Source organism: Morone saxatilis, unplaced genomic scaffold, assembly GCF_004916995.1.
Source record: "Morone saxatilis isolate NCDOM2014 unplaced genomic scaffold, NCSU_SB_2.0 Contig5, whole genome shotgun sequence".
Lineage (NCBI taxonomy): Eukaryota > Metazoa > Chordata > Actinopteri > Moronidae > Morone > Morone saxatilis.
Window position 1 is genome coordinate 7,238,003 of NW_023340095.1, and position 20,233 is coordinate 7,258,235.

The window sequence follows — 20,233 nt, forward strand, 5'->3', positions numbered from 1 at the left end:
AACGAGGCACATTGGGGTGATAGATGGAGCTTTAATTCTGAAAAGGAATTGAACTACGGGCTTGGGAAACATTAGTTAAGCAGCGTGACACGCTTCCCATCCATCTGTGCCTCACCATCCTCCCTTTCAGCTCTTTTTTCCGCCCATTCTGCCACCTTGGTTTACCATTAGTCAGACACCATGTCCTGCCTCGGCCATCTATCAATCTGTTGTTTCCTCCCTCTTTCCCTTCATCCACCACATTTTTCATTTTAAAACTCTTTCATCTGACTATCATTCCTTCCTCCTCTTCTTCATCCTCTGTTTATTCCTCCACTAGAGCTGCGTGTCGCCACTGATTTCCCAAATTGATTCAATTCTGATTCACAAGGTCCCGATTCGGTTCAATTTCCGATTTGATCTGATTCAGGATGAAGAGTAATGACTTCGTAGTCTCTTCACTTTGCATCTAGCGCTACCATGAGGGCAAATATTTCCAACGTTCCATCTGCCTCAGCTGTACTTGTGTGTTAGTGCTAATTAGCAAACGTAAGCATGCTTACATGCTAAAGTAAGCATGGCGGAAATGATACCTGCTAAAAATCTGCATGTAGTATTGTCAGTGTGAGCATGTTAGCATACTGATGTTATCTTTTAAGTCAAAGCATTATTGCGCATATGAACAGCCTCAAAGAGTAGCTAGGGTGGCAGTAGCAAGTCTTGTTCATGAATCTTTTTTTTGAATCAAAAATGATCTAAAGGCTAAAAGACTACAGTGTTTTTTAAAACTTTTCACTTTAAACATAAACATAAAAGATTATGTCTTCAAAAGAAGCAGTTTGGGTTGTAGCACAGGAAGTTGAAACGTCTGAAAAACGCAAAATGAAATTATATTTAATAATGATATAATTTGAGTGTAAGGGTAACCCTGCATCAGTATTCCTTTCATCATTCTTTTCCTTCCCTCATCTAGCTTTCCTTACCATCCTGCCGCCTACAGCGTTCATCATCCATCACCCTGCATCCGACACTGTTTCATTCCGTGTACTTACCTTCTCTCCCTCTTCCCCTCAACACATTATTCCTCACACCAGCAATCTGTCCAGCCGGTTTGATCCCGGCCCACTCTTACACTTTTTCATTCCTCTTTATCTCATCCCTACATCTCTTGATGTCTCTCTCCTGAGTGTCCGTAGCGCCACACCCTGCTATCCCTTGCGCTGTGTTACATATTCTTCCTATTTATCAATTTTCATTCCTTAAAAGACTTGTCCCTTCAATTGTCCCCTTTTACATCCCACAGTTTATATATTCAACGTCTTCTCTACTTTGATAGTGTCAAATAGAACAGAAACGGTGTCATCCTGTTAACTGTTCAGCAACCTTCCTTGACCTGTTTCTTTTGTCTTATCCTTCTTTCCTCTGCTCTCAATACCATAAAACAGTCTAATACTGTATTACGAGCAGCTCTTTTTTTATTTAGCCATAACACAACAGTCTGTTCCTCTCTGCTTATGGACAATCCATCTTCCCCTCTTTCCCTCTCTCCCCTGACCCCACCCTCTCTTGCTCCCTCAATCCATCCATCCACCTCCCTTCCTCTCCATAGTGTTACATATGAGCCAGCGGCGATGTAATGATTGATTTAAACAGGTAGTCTGTATGCATGGAGGCTCACTAAACTATACTAATGTGTGTGTTTGTGTGTAGCTACCTTCTGCTGTCCTCTGTGTGTGTATGTGAGGCTCTTTTTTTATCACATTAAGTACCAGTATGATGAGTGTGTGCTGCCAGGAATGCATAGCCAAGTGTATGTGTTCAGTGGTCTTTTTGTCTTCTCAGGTGCTCTATCAGGTTTAAATCAGAGTTTATGGATTATGGGGACACAGTGTGTGCCTTAGTGTTTAGTTATTCTTGTATCTGACACACATTGTAAGTAAATGCAAAAACAAAGGGTGACTACGTGTGTGTGTTTTGCTTCCTTTGCAGTCCATCAGGCTATAATTTGATTCCTTTTCCTTTTGTAACAGCCTGGTAGTGCAGAACATTACACATCATAAGTGTAAAGCAATGGGCTTTTAGTTTGGGGAGGCAGTTTCAATGAGCAGACAGGTGGGATTGTTGTAAAAGGTTTGTGAAAACTTTACTGGTCTGAGTTTTCAGATACACCCAGCAGTGCAGACTAAGGTCACCACTGAAGATGCAAGTTTTCCAGGAAGTTCAAGTTCTTTAAAGATAACCTGTGGATACTCATTCGTCCCTAAGCCTGTTATTCCGAAAACACTCTGATATCACCAACATACAGTATTTTTAGTATTAGTAGTTAGTTAGTATTTTTTACTTGTATTGCCTTTATGATAGTGACAGCTGAAGATCGATATGCAAACCATAAGGGGGGAATTAAAAACTGTACTTTTTAACCTGTCATCAAACTACTAGTGTTAGGGCCAGACTTTTTTTTTGTTGGAAATTACAAGAATAAAGTCATAATATTAGGTCTATGAGAATAAAGTCGTGACATTATGAGAATAATGTTGTGCTTACAACGTACATTCCAGTGAGGATGTATCATCATACTGGACTATAATACTAATATTGGAATATGTCCCTTAAAGTCTGTGCAGGGAATGCGATGTGACCGAATCAGGAAAAAAAGTACAGACAATGTCTGACAACTGGTCTAGGTTCTTGAATGGAAACAAGAACCTAGAAACAAGAACATACCAACCCTGACTTTTTTTTTGGAGTTTTGCATCATGATCGCTACGTACACAAAAAAGTTCACATGTTGTGTTTCTAGACTGGATAACAAAATAATTTCTTAATGTCCCTGAATGGAATGAATGTTAATTCTCATTCAGTGCCTTGATGTAGCATTAATGTTTTCTCTCATTTGGAATAAATGAACTCCATGTATTGTTCACACCATCAGCAAGAATTATTTGTTCATCTGGTCTGACCCTGAATGTCTGCCACCAACAGCTCAGCAGCCTCATGACTCCAACACAGCAGCATGAGAAACGATGACACTCCGACTCATGAAGGAATACTGTATGCTTCTCATGTAGGCTAAAGAGCACTCTCTCCTCAGAGGACAGTTGGGCAGGGGCCCAACACAGGGTGGCTCCTGTTTGTGCACACATCCATGCTTGATTACTCCAGAGCATAATCCATCTTATACTGTGGGGTGTAGTTGTGTTTATGCATAGTAGTATGTCACTATGATTGGGTGTCTATGGGTTAACGTTGATTTGACAATAACGACCATCACATATATGAGAATGAGAATGAGGGAGGAGGGGGAAAGAAGGGAAAGATGAAAAATAAAAGGGACTTTCGGACCACTATTACATTATAAAGCTGAGAGGAAGCTGCCTTTTGTTGAAACTGCTGGTGAAATAAATCAAGCTTCACAGTTCACAGTTGTATGCTTGTTTGCGTGAACCACCACCTACATACGCCTACACACATCTACACTCACACACAGTCAGTGAGTGAGGGAGAAAGAGTCAGACTAAGAAAACCTTTGATATTTAGCCTTTATCATTTGGGAAACATATGCTATACTAATCTAAATTAGGAGAAGCACTGTTTTCATTTTAGTCTAATACAGCCTATCTTTGATTTAACTTTCTGTGTTATGTGTATGATCTAATGGAAAGCAAACTGTTTTGTATAAACTTGAAAATGAATGTGTGTTATATCAGACTGCATGTCAGCTGGCCTACAGGACTCTAGGCTTACAGCTTCTCATGTGCTTCTGTTCATCACGTCTTTTATGGGACAAAGTAAAGTTCAGATGAGTTCCACACACTATGCAACAAATTAATCCTGATATACTGCCTCACTTAATGGTTGTCAGCGTCTCTGTTGCTGTTGTTTCTGTTTGCTGTTTAACAGTGCCACCTAGAGGTAGAGGAAAGTAAAACAACAGTGAACCTGTTGGAGGTGGCTGCAAGTCTCCTCCTCTGTTTAAATAATCAGCACAGTGTATCTGTTTTCTTGCTTCAAAAGATACAAACATTGGACTTAGCAGTGATGTCCCACTGCAAGTGTTTCTGAAAGGGAAGGAAGAGGATCATGGTGTGTGTATGTGTGTGTGTGTGTGTGTGTGTGTGGGTGTGTACCCACATCTTGTCAGTAACCTCTAGCCTTCCACAGTGGTCAAGGATCTGTCCAGCAATTGATTATGATCATTATTCATGATCAACTGTCAGGTCATGACACACACACGCTTACACTAATGCAAATGTCGACACACAGACACACAACAGAGTTTCAGAAAACACATCTACACATACACACACCCACACACACACACACACACACACACACAGAGGAACGCACACACATTCATTATTCAGTCCAGTGGTACCATAAATCAACATGTAGATCTATAAAGACACAGATTTAATCCATCATGAATGTATTACTTTCTCATACACACCCAAACTCACACACTGTTTCCCCTGGAGTATGCCTAATACAATAACATTAAGTCCAAGTTTATTCCTTCCCACATTATTAAAACAGAGTAATTCAAACTCTACCCAGGAACTGAGTCAGTCTCTGCAATATTAAGTTAGTCATTCTGTGTTTAATTTCAGAATTAGTCTTGATCAAATACTGTTTCTTTTTCTTTCATTATCTAGTCAGTGTTAATCAGAGACATATTGTTTTCTCCATGCTGATGTTAGAGCCCACTTGTCCAGAGAGACTACAGCTATAAAACTAAAGTCATACAATACGGCACTCACTACACACATGCATACACAGACAAAATCACACACGCATTTAAGCACACAAACACAAAATAGTGCCAGAATAGAGGTGTCCATCAGGGCATTCTGTGTGTTGCCTCAGTGTATTAGTGTAATATTGGCTATTTCCTGTTTTGATGGCAAGTCATTTTACAGGCGGAGAGAGACACAGATGGCCTGGTCACCTCTTGGTGATGGTCTGTGACTGGCATGATTGCTGTGTGGTCTCTGTTAGTTTGTCTGTCTCTTTCTATTCCACTGCAATGTTCCTCATTCACTCTCTATCAGTCTCCTTCGTCTGTATCTTGGTTTTTGCTCCCTCTGTTGCTTTATGTCTTGATGCGTGAACGGAATGGGAAAAAAACGGATGTGAAGTATTTTCATAGTTATCTCATGTAGAGAATGTCGGGTCAACAGTGAGAGCGAGTGTGCCAAGCAGGAAGTCGAGGGAATAAGTCTTGCCTTGTTTTCAAGGCTCAAGGAGATGCAATTGTTCATAGAGGAAAAAGAGCTGTCAGTCACAAAGGTTAAAATAATAGCTTGTTGGCTATCTGAGACAGGGGAAACATTTTATATTCTATAATGACACATCTTACACTTAGATACAAGAACTAATGAGAAGAAGATGAGCAGTTATTTCTCAGAGAGATATTCACCACATTTCTATACTTAAACATGAATATGACCCTGGTTGGAAAGTTCACCCTGCTTAAGTAAATAAAATAAATCACCCATGTGCTCTCATGGTCACTGGTGAGAACTGGGACAAGAGAAACAGTACATTTTTCATGTTTTTACAGGAGCACCACACCTAGTACATGTCTGCACATCAGCATTTCCTCTTCCACTGAACAGAAGGAGAGATTCAGTCTGCTTCTAAAATAATATCATTGGTAGTTGCAAAGGAAAGCTTAATTATTACGTGATCTACCACTGATGAAAGTACTAAAGGCTCTAATCACCTGTGATAATGTTGTGGGAGAAACACGGACACAAATGCATACTTGTGTAAGAACGTATTCACATTCATAGAGACAATAAATAAAGGATCATTTTAAAGCACCTGTACTCTTGGTTTCAGCTCTCTCCCAATAGCATTAATTGATCATTAATAAATAAGCCTTGGTGCATGTTTTATAAAGCTATAAGTAGACCTTTAAGCTTGCATCTTTTTGTTAAAGCTGCTCTGATCAATAGGTTAATATTAAAAATGAATGAAATAACTATATTTAACGTGAAAGGGGTTCCTTGTAGACTGTCATGGTGAGAAACCTGCAGAGAATTACCCCCCAACTGTAGGATCTTCCCTTCAACTCTGAGCATTTTAACATCTTTCAGCTTATTGTTTTGGTGTTACAGCACAGAGGCCTACTGTTCAGATTCACCCTCACTGCTCTCAGCAGTATCATTTCTAGAATTAGCAGACAGATGTTTTCAGTAGAAAAGCTCTTACAAACCCTGCACAGCACCAAAGACAGACAAATTTAGCAACTAGCTGGTAAACAGTGTGGCACATTTAAGAGCTAAAGAGTGATATTTCTCTCAGGAGTTGCACAACAAAAAAAACACACACACAATATTGGACTTTTGACAGGAAGCCAGAAAGATAACTCCAAATGAATGCTAATGCTCATCTGTGTGACACGGTTACCATATCAACAACAAGTCAATAATTTGTGTCTTTCCACCTTGTTGCACTGCCCCCCAAGTGACTTAATGCAGGTTTAATTACAGTTACAAACTCCACAACTGTTATCAAAATTAATTCTGATTATTATTGCTAATGTCTGATCGGTGCACAGAAATAAACTGCATCACTTCTTTCCATCAGATCTGTGCTTTCTTCAAACCAGTAAGAAGAGCATAGACAGAAAAACAAAGTATTGCATCTCTCATGTAAAATAACCAAAACTGTTCTAATTTTGGCAGAAAATACTGCAATCATGTTGGACCCTAGTGCTCATAGTAAGGTAGAAGGTGATTGGCAAAGAGTTACGATACCTTTAATACACACATCATAAACCACTTTCCAGTGGCACCACTGTGAACACCTACAGTAAGAAGGGAAGGAAGGAAGGAAGGGAGGGAGGGAGGTTGTGTTATCTACTGTATTGTCTGATGATAGCATTGACAGAATGATTTTTTGAAATATGACCGCTCCACTTCCTGAGCTTTGTGTCTCTCTCGTGTCAAATTCTTTCCAGCCACCTTTGTCTATGTTTTTATGTTTTCGTGAGTTTCCTTCCTCTGTCTGTCTGCCTGTCAGTCTGCCATTCGACTTATTTTCAGTCTCTCACACACGCACACATATCTACCTCGTAGATCGTGAACTGCCAGTATGATGATCATGTGTCATCCCGAGCCAGCTTTGTTATTGATCACCACATGTAATGATCAGGAGATGCAGATGATGGCGCCACCCTCATTGATTACCAGTGACAGTTAAAAAGCATGGCATAATTCCCATCGATCGTCAGTGACAGTGTGTAAAAAATGGTGTCATCTACATTGATTAGTAATAAAAGTATGTGGGAAAGATGTGTCATGGGTCCACAGCAGAGGAGCCCTCTCACACACACTTCTATTCATCATCTGAATGTGTGTGGCACACGTGGAAACACACATGTTTGAAAGGACCTGAAGAGCCACATTAAACCCACGAGTCTCAGCTTAAGATGGTGAAAAATACTAACATACTGCGGAAATCAAGTCGTTGGCATGCACACATGTTGAAAAGAAAGCAGCACTGAGAGTTTCTCACTATTGTCCGAGTGGAGCAGAGAAATATAAACCAAATCTGGGCAAGTTCTCACAACAGTCTCAACGCAGAGAAACAAAAACACAATTTTTCCCCTTAAACGTCTGGAAATTGAACCCTGGCTGCCACCTGGGGGATTCATAGGGAGTTGAGACATATTGTTTCACCCTAGAAATACATAGTTAAGCCTGAATAAACATATTACTATCATTTCCTTTAGCTGGATGTAATTAACATGTCAAAAGGATTTTCATTGTTGAAAAATTATGGGAAATGTCCAATCACCAAAATTCCTTTTAATAAAGCAAATTGGATTCTGTGAAACTCTCCATTGTCTTTTTGTCTTTTCACCTGCAACCGCTGTCTGACACAGAAGCAGAGCGGTCACTTGTCACATGTGTCCTTTGGTTCCATATTGATCGGAGACTAAAATAGTGTGTTGAACTCTTGCTTGGGGGTCCCAACAATATCCCTGCACCAATGTGATTCATTGAGCTTTTGATGGGTCAAAAGAGAAATAAAAATAGGTTAAAAAAAGTCTTAGCTTCATGATCTATTGAATCCTCTTTTCAGTAAAGGCTTGGCTTTAAAAACACTTAGTAAATATCACCTTTACCACTATGGTATGGTAACCTGGAGAAGTACCTTGGTAGTTTACAGCTCCTAAAAAAGTATCCTGAGCACGCAGATCTACTGCTGTCTGCCAACTGTCTCTGAAAGAAAACATTGAATTGACAGCCAAGTTACTTTTTTGATAAAAATAATAAAGCAATAAAGCAAATGCCATTGACTTGATTATTGTATAACCTTTTTTCGTCAGGCCTGCCACGTGCTAGAAATTCAGATGGTTCAGAATAATGAAAAGGAGAAAGTTCGACCATATTACACCAATCTTAGTTTCCTTTCAATGGCTCTCTGTGTGAGAACAGACTTTAAGCTGCTTCTGAAGACTTTCTTAATGGGCACACCCCTTCATACCTGTCTGATCTCCTTAAACCATATTCCACTCTGTGCCTTCTGCTCCTGTCTGTTCCAAGTTTAAAAAGAAGTCATCAGATTGCATGGCCTTTTCCCATCATGCCTCCTTCCTCTGGAATCATTTCTGTTGGTTTCTTTAAATTCAAAATTAAATCTTTTCGTCTTAACTTTTGATTACATTGCCTGTTACCATTATCCTTAAGTTGGGTTGGTCTCAGTCTCAAATAATCTCTTAAACCTAGCGCTTGTAGTCCATGTTTGTTGTGCAGACGAGACTACATCTGAGGACAATAGGCCATCCTGGGACCTCTCTCCTCCTCCTCCCCCTCTGGCTGTTTCTCATTCCAGATGTTACAGATCTGGGTACGGGTCCTCCAGGAGATTCAGCTTCTCCTCGTGACTCTCTCTCCCTTGTGTGCATTTTGTCAGAACAATTTATATTGTATTATTGTATTTACCTCGGGCAAAATGAAAAGCTCTGCCAAAATGGTCATTCAAGTTTGTTTGGAATCAATTTGACTCATGGTTAGGTCAGTTTCACAAGAAGCACAAGTGCTGTCGCTATGGTTACTTGCAGTTTAAAGCAAGCCTGTGTAACTTTTGTTGAACTGTGGCCGCAAGTTATAATTACCAACAGTTTTATTGTAATGTTAGCAGCATGAATAGAGAAGCACACACAGCTTCATGTATTCGCATGAAGTTTGCTAACATTAGCTAACATTTGCCACTATAGAAAGTAGTCATATAAGATGTAGCCTACATTGTATAATTACTTTTTTATTTAAAGTTACATCTTGTTTTGATTTACCTCACAAGAATAATGTTTAAGCTGTTTACCTGCTAGGAAATAAATATATTCCACAGCCATGGTAGTGACTCAAATGATCTGGGTGATGCAAAGACAATTATCTCCTTACTTGAGGCACACAATAAGGTACATGCTGTTATGTTCACAGTGTTTTATTGTGGAACCATCCTTATTTTTCTCTCATGTAGAAGACCTGAGTATTAAGTTATTACCGTTTACATTAATTGAATGCATTTTGTTTCATGAATCACACACTGTGCTGAATGTGGTGTACATTATTTTCCCCATCTTCTTTCTATTGTATTCCTCTTTGTTCCTTCCATCCATTCTTCTTCAATCACCTCTTCCTCGATGGGTAGGCTCTCTCTATCTCTCTCTCTGTGATATATATGTCCATGGTGTGTTTTTCCCCTGCTACCTTGATGAGTGCTCAACCACACATGCGCACACACAAATAGATGGATGAGCTGGTAATAACTAAACCAGCCAGACTTCACTGTGAATTATAATCACCTTCAATCTGTGTCTCTGAATCCCTGCCCAGTTCTTATGTTTGTGTGTGTATGTGTGTTAGGAAGCTCTGCTCTGCCTCACCAAGTCATGTGTGAGTATCTTTCATGAATGTAAGTGATGGAGCAGTGAATAGTTTGTTCCCCGAAGGGCTGTGTATGTATGTGTGTGTCAGTGTCCCTGCTTATTATTCTCTCGGTCCCCTGGTATTTGACCCGTCTCTCTGTTCTGTCGAGGTTTTATGTGAGCTGGAATATAATTCTATTTCCACTGCGGCTCAAATACAGTGTATGCACACACACAGACACATGCGCGCGCACACACACACACCAACACACACACACAACCAACAACCTATATAGGGACAACCATCAGGGGTGAAGTGGTCCATCCCACTCACCCTCAACATAGGTATTCAACTTGCACTATGTCAAATGTTTCACATTGTCATGGTAAGTGTGTGGTTCTGGTGTGTGGTGTGGTGGTGGTGTGTGGTTTGTGTGTGTGTGTGTGAATAACTGGTGGTCTAGCAGTCACTGAGGTACCAAGGGAGGATACACTCTGGAAATATAAATCTCAGAGAGAAAGAGTGGGAGAGAGGACATTTGAGGGAAATCTGTATATCTAAAGTTCTCAACAGAAACCTGCTCTTCCAAGCAAAAAAACATTCAATTCATCTCATTGTTACCTGGAACCTGACTGAGCTGAGACTAATTACTGCTGGCTCTGTGGTGTGGTGTAATCTTGCCAACAACAGAGGACACTGAAAAGAAAAATCCTCTTCAGATATAACTGGAAAAGCATTTTGAGGGTATCTGAGGAACACGTTTAGACTTTTTGCACCTTCTAATGCCACAAAACTCGAAATATAGAAGCTGCCTTCAAAATTGTTGCTGCTCTAATAATCACACATTTTCATGTATGAATTCAAATATGTATCTCAATGCAATACCAACATGTGTCTGGTTTTTCACCAGCGTTTATTATACTGCGACTGATTTATCTGTAAGAACCACACTGCACTGACCCCACTGACTTAAAAAATGACTGAAGGATAACCCTTGAAACATCCCCAACTTATAATTATCATCAAGACATGAAACTGATGTCAGAGAATGGCCTTTGTGTTACCAAACTCCAGCCCTTTGCCTCATATTAAGTCTTGATCATGTGATAATCAGTTAAATTCAAGGTATGAATGATGTATGGTAGGCTATTATTAAGGACAAGAACTTAATCATTGAGTCATGTTGACAGTAGTTCTTTGGATGTGGGAATGTGCAGGAGACATGTAAGAAGCCAAAAGCATAAAAAAGTGTGTTTTTCTATCTTTATGATGGCTGTTCCAACCTAAAATTGAAGAGAACTATGCAGTATGAAAAGTCCTCCAGTCCCATAAAGCTGTAAAATATGTCTGGGCGTGAGAAGCCTGCATGGATGAGAAACAATGTGCTGTATAAAATGGTGCAATACTTCCCTCTGCTGCAGAAAGCAGGAACAACATCACCCTCATGTCACTCTGAAAACAGCTACTGTATGGTTTTCTAGTCCGTCCCTTCTTATCAAAATCAAAAAATTGTATGAATAGTGTAATAATGTAGCCGTTTTAACACATGCACAGAGGACCTCAGGCTATTACGATCAAGCTTATAGATATATTTAATTAATGAACACTTATAATGATACAATTTGGGTAAATATATCTGGCAGAAAGACAATACAATAGATTACCAACTGCATAAATGCAATATTTATTTTGAAAGCACAGTTATCACATCTAGCTGTGGAGAGGTTAGCCAGTGTTGCCTACGAATTTGTGGTCAGACCTTGTATGTTTTCACTGTCCTACATCAAGACCCCTGTGGTGAGAGACACAACCATGACAGTGCTCCAAATTGTCAAAGCAACCCCAGAAATTGTGGTTGTCACTGTGGTGACAGCAGCATTAGGGAGGGTACCAAAGGTCTTGTCGTGAACATATGTGATGATGGAGAGAGCTCCTGCGAAGGCCTCCTCACAGGCTGGCTGAATCTGCTCCTCTGGTAGCAAATGGCTGAATTCACCTGGAAGATCATTTATTAATATATCATCAAATAAAAAGGCAGTAGATTATGTTGTATGGTTGATAACTATATGGAGTACACGTTACTGTCCCACTCACCTTTGTCTCTCAGCTCAAAGGTATAAGAGAATGGGATGCCAATGAGACGAGCCCAGTCACGACTTGAGCCTGAGTTTGGATCTGAAGGTTAAGGAGAAAGCAGTCTGAGACATGAGGGAGACTTTCTTCAGCTTTTTTTCCCCCAGTTTTCAACTCTTTCATTCACCCTCCTATACTCTGTTTTGAGGTTAGCCAACTCCCACTAACTTGTGTGCTATTCATTCACCCATGTTTGTGTATCTTAGCTCATAACTGCCCAAAATGGAGTCTAAGTGATACATGATACAAACTCCCAACATCTAATGTAGATGATGCATTATATCCCATCCATTCACAATGGCATCAAAGGCTGATGTGGATTATTTCAACTGGTGTCCTAATTTGCCTTCCTGTTTATTGTTTTTATTTAGGTTGCTAAGGTTAAAAACATCAGAGCGCCTTGTCAAAGGGAGTGCAGATCAGACCGTGTGCATAACAGCTATTCAGGACAAGCAAGGAAAGGAAAGAATGGGTCAAGTCAGTGTGTGAGTATGAAATCTTACATAGGATTTGTGGAGATGTTCCTACAGTGTAGTCCATCCCATGTACCTTCTTCATTTCTGCCGCTGCTGCCTTACCAACTGAAACCTGCAAAGTTCACAAAAATTATAAAAATAGAAACAATAATACACTAACAATGTCTACAGAAATGTTTTATCAGTGCAGTATGTGCATGAGAGACATTCACTGTGTTAAAACTGGTCTCATAAACCTTGGGCTGTTCTTAAAAGCTGTGTATCTTTTATCTAAAGGTCTACTGCTTGACTTACTGTTATACAAATTCAAAGAAGCACGCACCAGTTCATTGTAGTTGGGTGCAGAGATCTCAGGGTGGCCATATGGCAAGAGTATAAGTTGCCCAGCAGAGTGGATGGTGAGGAAACACAGAGTTCGGTTAACCAGCTTACCTAGATACACACAGAATACCTGCACATGTAATTTAAGATGTAACAAACCTTCCTGTCTCATTTTTAATAATGTTTAGTTTTTAATGTAATTTTATAGGCAGACAGTTACCAACAAAGTCCATAACAGCTTTAGCCTCTGGCTCTGACCCGGCTGATTTCCCACAGTAGGTATTTGAGCAACTGTCAAATGATACCCCGACTGCTGAGGAAAGAAAGTACATACCACACAAAACTTTCAGCTCAAAAATAATATACCAGGTTTAAACTATATTAGCTTTTGTATGTCAAAAATAATCATAAAATGGAACAGAAATGCACACTGACATAGAGAAGATATTCAACTGCAAGGGGTATTTTGGCTGCAATACCATTTTAGGCAATGAACGGACTGTGGCAACACATTTCCTGGAAAGGACAATAAAAAAATCTATCTATCTATCCAAATCGAATCTTCTTTGAAAAGTTGAAAAGTTTCCAGTATGTGACCAGTATAATTTGTCATGTCAAAAATGGTTTAATCCTACACATAGGAGCTTTGAGTCACTATCCCCTTGAGGTAAATAAGGGTTAATTTGTCAGATTGTGATTCTTGAAAGTATGCAACTCACTTCCCCAGTTGGCATTAAAGTTCCTGTTGAGGTCAACTCCATAACAGCTACTGTCTGGAGGAGGGGTTGAACGAGACTTTCTCCACAGACGAGTCTACATGAGAACAACACACAAACGCAGGCACAGAGGTCAGACAACATTCATTCCATTGATTAATTCAGTTATGCTTTAAGTGAATCAACTGCACTGAATGAACTGAAATGTAATTCTGAGCACTCACACTGTCATTGGCCCAAGTGAATATGTATCCATCCACATTGATCACAGGAGTAACATAGATGTCAACGTTCTGCAGAATCTGCTCCAGCTTCTTATTGGTTTTATATGAGTTGACAATCTGAACAAAGGAGGAATTTCAAACACTTACATGTCAGAGTGTAGTTGTTTTGGTGAATATGTGTATCACTGAAGGTGTACAAACCTCTTTGACAAACCACTGGCAGAAGGCAGGAGCGATCCACTCCCGAGCGTGGATACCACAGTCCATCCAAATAACTTTTTTCTCTCTGCTCTCTGGGGTTTGTAGGCCCAACTGGAGACACACAAGACACACTTGTGCTGTATTTTCCATCGCAAGGAAAATGACAACAGTCCATATGCAGTTCACTAAGTAACATTATGTAAAGAATATCCATGTGAGAGTTTTCATGTGTCCACTACTGCTTTTCACAGTCACTGTCAGAGGGCTAGCACTTTACTTTTAACTCCCCACTTCCTAAAGGTGACACCACAAGTAAAATAAAACATGTTAAATACCTTCAGCAGTGTGATATTTCTTTCTTCATAAGTGTATCCGTAGATAGCAGAGGAGACCAACTTTGGGTTCCCTCGCTCCACATCTTCCATCCACCTGTATATCTGGTATATTGCAATTTAATCATTGTGATAATTCATTTCCATAATGGTAGGCCTATTTATAGTTTTCTTTGGCCATTGTCCAACTGTTATCTACAAAGATTAAAGTGCAAATCAAAGGGAGGAGAAAGGGGTGTGAGACAACACAGAGAAAGATATGTTTATAATAAGGCATTCTGTCTGGTAATCCAGGGCTCTGGTGAACTCGTCTACTATTTAAAAAACACTTCACCCATCTATCTGTGTTGCTCTCATCAAGAGTTTGTTGTCTTACCTACAGAAAAGAAAAATATTAAACTCACTGACTTTGTGGAGACTCTGGAGACTATTTGTGAAATCTCGAATTAACATTACTAATAAAACTTGGAAACGTCTATGTTGTAGATAGACTCCTACCTCATCCATGGGGTGATATTTGGTGTAGTCATAGATCCGTGTTGATTCCAAACCTTCCACTAAACTGGGAATTAAAAAATTTACAATTATTTCCAATATGTCATGATTTAGATTTGATGAGTGCTAAAATGAACATAGGTTTGAGTTGGACCTAAGCTCTTTCTAAGAAAAGGACAATGCCAGCTGTGCAGTTGGGAATACATGCAAATATAATCTCATTAATTTATGAACTCCATTAATTCATAAAGTAAAACCATTTACAAAACAAAATTTGTTCTAATGGTGTAACTTTTGTTTCATGAATGCCTGAATTTATATAATTGAGAAAAGGAAACAAAATTAAATTTGCTCAAACAGAAGTTTGAACACTCACCTGTTAGAAGTCTCTGAAACGAGCAGGAACAAACCTACTATCCAGAATGTACGCGTCTTCTTCTCCATTTGCTCGTTCTTAGTTTAGACTTTTACCGTCTCTCTCCTGGACACCTCACTCAGTGCTGTTAGTGCTGCAGCAGTAGGTACCGGGTGGAGAGCAGTAACACTACCGTCAGTCGCTTGCAGTAGCAGTGGTTCAGCAAGGTGACCCTGGATCTCAAATAATATTTTTTATGGGCCCACACAAAGGTAAATACATGTTATGAGAGACCAACTTTTGAATAAGTTACATATTAACATTTATGATGTGCCACTAAAATTATATAACACCTGACATCACAAGGTATTCTGCTGTCTTCTTCATGTATGTTTGTCTGACCCAAACACTCATTAAGTTTCTCCACAACATAACCAATTACAAAGCAAACAGTACATGATAATACCAATCTAGGTCTAAACTACAGCTTGTGCAGTGAATCTGCAACAATAGAGCTAGAACCTCCTGCTGCATTCTGCACCATCAGGAGTTGCTGAATAAATGTGCCATTCATCACTGAACTGTCCTGTGTGTGTGAGTTGTTGTTGTTGTTGTTGACCCCTGTTTGGGCTCACGTGGATAATGTAATTGACAGATGGCTCTCATTCAGGCCAGGATAGGCACAGGGAAAAGGGGGACGGACATTACAAGTTGAGATATTGCCTGGAGTTTTAGTCTTCAACATTTGCAAATGAATACATTTCAGCTTGGAAATATTTAGATTTCTTGAGGAATCCTGTGGGAGGAGGTGTGACTGTTTGAGGATTTTGTCAGGAAGAATATTTTGATTGCAGAGAACTTGGAAAGGAAAGGGCCGATGGGTGCCAAGTTTACCATCTGCTGCTGTCGGTACTACCTGAGACACAACAAGGAGGAGAAGAGTGCTATTTTGCGGTGAGACACCTAACAGATGTGATGACAACCCAAAGTCCTGCCTTTAATCTTTGTTTATTTTAATAAAATCAAACTCAACTTGATGAGTTTCAAACCTTTAAACCAGTATTTTTCTCTTCTTCTTCTTCCTTCTGTCCAGCATGCACACCCCCACAGCTTCTAGACAACCAGAGCTGTTGTCCAGTGACTCCAGTGACAGTGAGGCAGAAGGGGAGAGCCTTTTTGGGCCACAGCCGTCAAGAAAGAGCCCATGGAACCATCAGCCAAGCCAGAGGAGCCCAGTGGATCCATGGGCCACCGTAAACAGACCTTGTGAATTTCCCATCAGGAGAGGATCAGACAGGGAGTTGCAGGCTTTTATCAGCATGAGAGACCAGGCTGACAAAGCTACAGAGGTGAGAGAAAGAGTTTTGTAGCTGCTTATGAGATGTAGAAGAGACACCGTGAGAGCGAGTTACACATTACACAAATAGACACAAGCAGCAGCATATCTGTTCACATCCTTTCACTGTATAAATTTTTTGTTTAAAAAATCTGGTATTTCTGCATATTTTAACAACAACTAATCCCTGAAGATAGAACTTCTTCTCCCTCTCCTTGGTATGTAGCACATACCAAGGAGTAAAATTAAATCTAGACAGGACACATGATACACTATTTAAAGTTTACCACAGTCACTTCATTATTTAGATTCACCACATGGTTGAATGTTAATTGGTTTTAAGAATAAGTGTGGTATTGTAAATTTGACAGATTAAGCTAATTATTAATCAGTTTAATAAACTAATCTGTTTAGTGTATCTGGAAATTGGATGTATATCAACTGTGAATAAATGTGAAGGTGGAGCTTTAAAGTTACTGTTTAATATAGATGGTAGACACCACTTATATCTGTACACATACACAACCGTGAGTGCACATTGTACATGCTGGGATGCTGAAAATGCAGCAAAAGACTCAATTTTACGCTTGAAAGCCATTTTTATAACATTCTTACATTTTACAATTTGTTACTGACAAAAGATTATCATCTATTGACTACTATTAACAGTGAATACTTAAATCCATTTGACATTATTTTTTGTGCATGGCTTTAGTTGATCAGTTTCCCACAATTAAACTAAGCAGAGACCTGGTCTTTAGATCTGGATAAAGATTAACTGTATTTCTCCATAGCCCGATTCTTTTTCAAATCCACACGTGTACTAGTACCAGGAGGGACTACAGTAATTCAGTAATTCAGTCTGGTCCAATGCGGCTCTCTAATGTAATTATATAATAAGAGGAGAGGACATACACAGGTTGCTGTCAAAGAAGCCTTTGACTCACTTTAATGTTGACATATATTAGTAAATTAATTTGACCTAGATTCCAAATAAATATCACACAGAAGAAATTAACGTGGTGTTTGCAAAATCATGAAGGAAAGTATGACAGGAGACAGTTTGTAGCTACATCTGGTGCTAAATGTTAATAAGAAGATTGAGTATATGCTTAAATATATGATTATATTATATATATATTATATATATATACTATTATTAGCATTTATTCAGAAAATGTATGAGGAGAGTTTTGACTGTTAATTTGATCAACAGTTACAGTAAAAGGTCAATGTCGTTGATTGATTGAGCTTTTGTCTGGTTTGTCCTCATTCTAAAAGAAGCTGACACACACACACACACACACACACAGAAAGGTGACATGCGTCTTTATTCACTTACTAAATTATTGACCCAGTACTTCTCACACAGTAACTTACTGTAGGTTGTCCACTATGTTAAAAACTGGTTAGACATGTACGTGTGTGTGTTGGTGGATAATGGTACCTTTAAAGGATGATCCCTGCAGTACATACAGTAAAATACTTGTATGTTTGGACTTAAGAAAGCCACTCAGTGCTTGCTTTACGTACTAAACTACTATACTGGAGGGCTTGAAATGTCATGAACACCACAGATTGAACTGTAACTGACTCCAGTACCTCGTACCCACATTCAGAAAATCAGTTTTACTTATTTCTTTTAAATAGGATGAACCAAAAAGGTTGATATTGCTATTTTTGGTGATAAGCTCAATATTATCTTTAATTCTTACTATTTTTTATGCAGAGGAAACACATTGGGACCATAACTCAAAGGCTTTACCTGAAAATGTCAGGATGTGCGACTGCAACCTCTGAGCAGAGAGTTTAAGTTTGGTGAACATGTGACAGACAGTCTTCGTGTGGAAAATAGTCAGGCTGCAGGACACAGTGGGCACATTGTGTTAATGAATTCCTTGATGGAGATGTAGGCCAACAGCCTGGCTGGCCATTCAAAGAGAATATTCACTGAACCATCCCGATCATGTTGTGAGACTGTTTTTAATATTAGGCCAAACAAACTGAGGAATGGTCTGTTACATTAAAAGGTAATTCAGCACTGGGGAAAAACTAGCCCAGTAAAGAAATTAGAACAAGCCACTCTGTCTCTCTGCTTTAAAGTTTAGATTATTTTTCTCCAGTTTCAAACATTACTAGTTAGATTGTTTGGCTCAAGAAAGTTTTTATTGTTTCCTTGAAGTGACCCTGCACACCAACACAAATGTTTTAATTTACCGACTGATTAGACTGCTGCTCAGGTTGAAGCTGGGTCACCAAATCACATTTACCATCAAAAATTATTTACTTAAAAAGCACCATAGCCTCACAATGGCTGAAAATCATCCAAACCCTGTCCCACCTCCGTTGGATCCTCGGTCAACTTTCTCCTTTCCTGTGCTAAGATATGCTATGTGCTTGACTTGTCTATGCTGAAAAGACAACCATATTTTAAAGATGGTTAAAAGATAATTAAGCGACATATCTGTATATATATATAGTTGTTAAAAACTTAAGATGTGACTACATATGTCGTTTATCTTTTAACCGTAAAAAGTTTGGTTGTCCAAAAAGACCTATTACATGATATATTGTGTGTATGCTTATAGGAATGGGAGAAGCTGAATTATGACATACACACTTTACGCTATGCCAGGCGAGAAGTCAGATCTCGATGGAAGAAAATCCTGCTGCAGCTAGGTGAAACACTTTGATGTGATTCTGTTTAGTTAAAATATCCAATTTACAATATTCTGTTGTACTCTGCTGTCAGTGTGTGATCTTCCCTCGTCTCTCGGCAGGTTATCAGTGTGAGGTAGATGCCTTGCTGTGTGTCAACAGACAGAGCCGGTTCAGTCGAGATGAGGAGCATCTTAACAAAGCGACGGAACTGTTGGAACAGCTGCTGGACCACACCTCTCTGTTTCCTCCAGAGACTGGACACCAGAGCAGATACCTTCATGTCATGGTACACACACACACACACACACACACACTCCCAGCATGCTTTGGCAAAATGTAAACAACAGTGTTTTCGCAACGGAAAGCAGAATAGCTTCAAAGGTGAACTTAAGGAAGTGACCCATTTTGGAAAGTCTGAAGGATTTTGAAAATTCAATCTTAACTCCTGTAACTTAATAAAAAGAAGAAGGGGCAGCTCTGTACCAGTCAATACGAGTTTAATTAGGGCACATTTTGATCTAATTTTAAAACTACAGTATGCTTTCACATGTTCCCATCTTCAGGTCACCAGTCTTTCCCTCCTCTCTTCCATTATCTCCCCTCACTGTTGTTATGTGTCTGATTTTACTTGTTTCATTCATCTCCTTCCATCTTTCTTTCAGGACCGCCTGGTGTCACTGGACAGTGCTGAAGAGTTTGTCAGACTGGCCAAAGAGAAATATCCCAAGAAAGTAGGCTGAGACACAGAGACAGATGAAGACATAAAGGTTGAGAGAGAGTAAAGACAAGTGATGACAAATGACAATACTGTGTGCACTACTCTCTACTATTCATTTAGTTGGCAAAGAGGCAAATTTAATTCTAATGGCAAACCTCAAATACCTACTATTTGATGTGTCCTGTTGAGTGAACTAATTTTATTCCACTGCGTATTGGTAAGTTGCACAATTACTGTATTGTTTAGATACAGTTTGTAATGCACTGTAAAAATGCTGTGTTTTTAATTTCTGAATTTTCTTTTAAAAGTTTATTTTAGACAATATCACAATATGAATATCATATATATATAACATCAACTTTTAGAAGTTTCTTTCTTATAGCATTTCTGTTGCACTTGTAACTG

At 39.3% G+C, this 20,233-nt stretch overlaps 2 protein-coding genes across 2 annotated transcripts; one reads left to right on the forward strand and one right to left on the reverse strand.

Annotated features, from left to right (window-relative positions):
* Positions 1–11,528: 11,528 nt before the first annotated feature.
* Positions 11,529–15,312, reverse strand: LOC118339322 (carboxypeptidase O-like). Its single transcript, XM_035676903.1, has 11 exons — positions 15,135–15,312; positions 14,762–14,825; positions 14,267–14,368; positions 13,932–14,042; positions 13,731–13,847; positions 13,510–13,603; positions 13,011–13,103; positions 12,792–12,901; positions 12,497–12,581; positions 11,955–12,035; positions 11,529–11,856 (listed from the first exon to the last, which is right to left on the reverse strand). Exons 1-11 carry the CDS (start codon positions 15,200–15,202, stop codon positions 11,639–11,641), a joined length of 1,143 nt encoding a protein of 380 aa, XP_035532796.1. The 5' UTR covers positions 15,203–15,312; the 3' UTR covers positions 11,529–11,638.
* A 592-nt stretch (positions 15,313–15,904) lies between these two features.
* On the forward strand, positions 15,905–19,962 carry LOC118339277 (melanoregulin-like). The gene is made up of 5 exons (XM_035676859.1): positions 15,905–16,067; positions 16,207–16,462; positions 19,038–19,128; positions 19,230–19,396; positions 19,773–19,962. Exons 1-5 carry the CDS (start codon positions 15,991–15,993, stop codon positions 19,848–19,850), a joined length of 669 nt encoding a protein of 222 aa, XP_035532752.1. The 5' UTR covers positions 15,905–15,990; the 3' UTR covers positions 19,851–19,962.
* Positions 19,963–20,233: the final 271 nt, after the last annotated feature.

What these genes read in the sequence shown, in the direction of transcription:
- LOC118339322 (XM_035676903.1), bottom strand. Translation starts at nt 15,202, where the DNA reads ATGGAGAAGAAGACGCGTACATTCTGGATAGTAGGTTTGTTCCTGCTC. An exon ending in AATATCACCCCATGGATGAG is followed by an intron (nt 14,369 to 14,761) that starts GTAGGAGTCTAT and finishes GCAATATACCAG; the next exon opens with ATATACAGGTGGATGGAAGA. An exon ending in TCACTTGGGCCAATGACAGT is followed by an intron (nt 13,604 to 13,730) that starts GTGAGTGCTCAG and finishes GTTCTCATGTAG; the next exon opens with ACTCGTCTGTGGAGAAAGTC.
- LOC118339277 (XM_035676859.1), top strand. Translation starts at nt 15,991, where the DNA reads ATGGGTGCCAAGTTTACCATCTGCTGCTGTCGGTACTACCTGAGACAC. An exon ending in GAGAAGAGTGCTATTTTGCG is followed by an intron (nt 16,068 to 16,206) that starts GTGAGACACCTA and finishes CCTTCTGTCCAG; the next exon opens with CATGCACACCCCCACAGCTT. An exon ending in GCAGATACCTTCATGTCATG is followed by an intron (nt 19,397 to 19,772) that starts GTACACACACAC and finishes TCTTTCTTTCAG; the next exon opens with GACCGCCTGGTGTCACTGGA.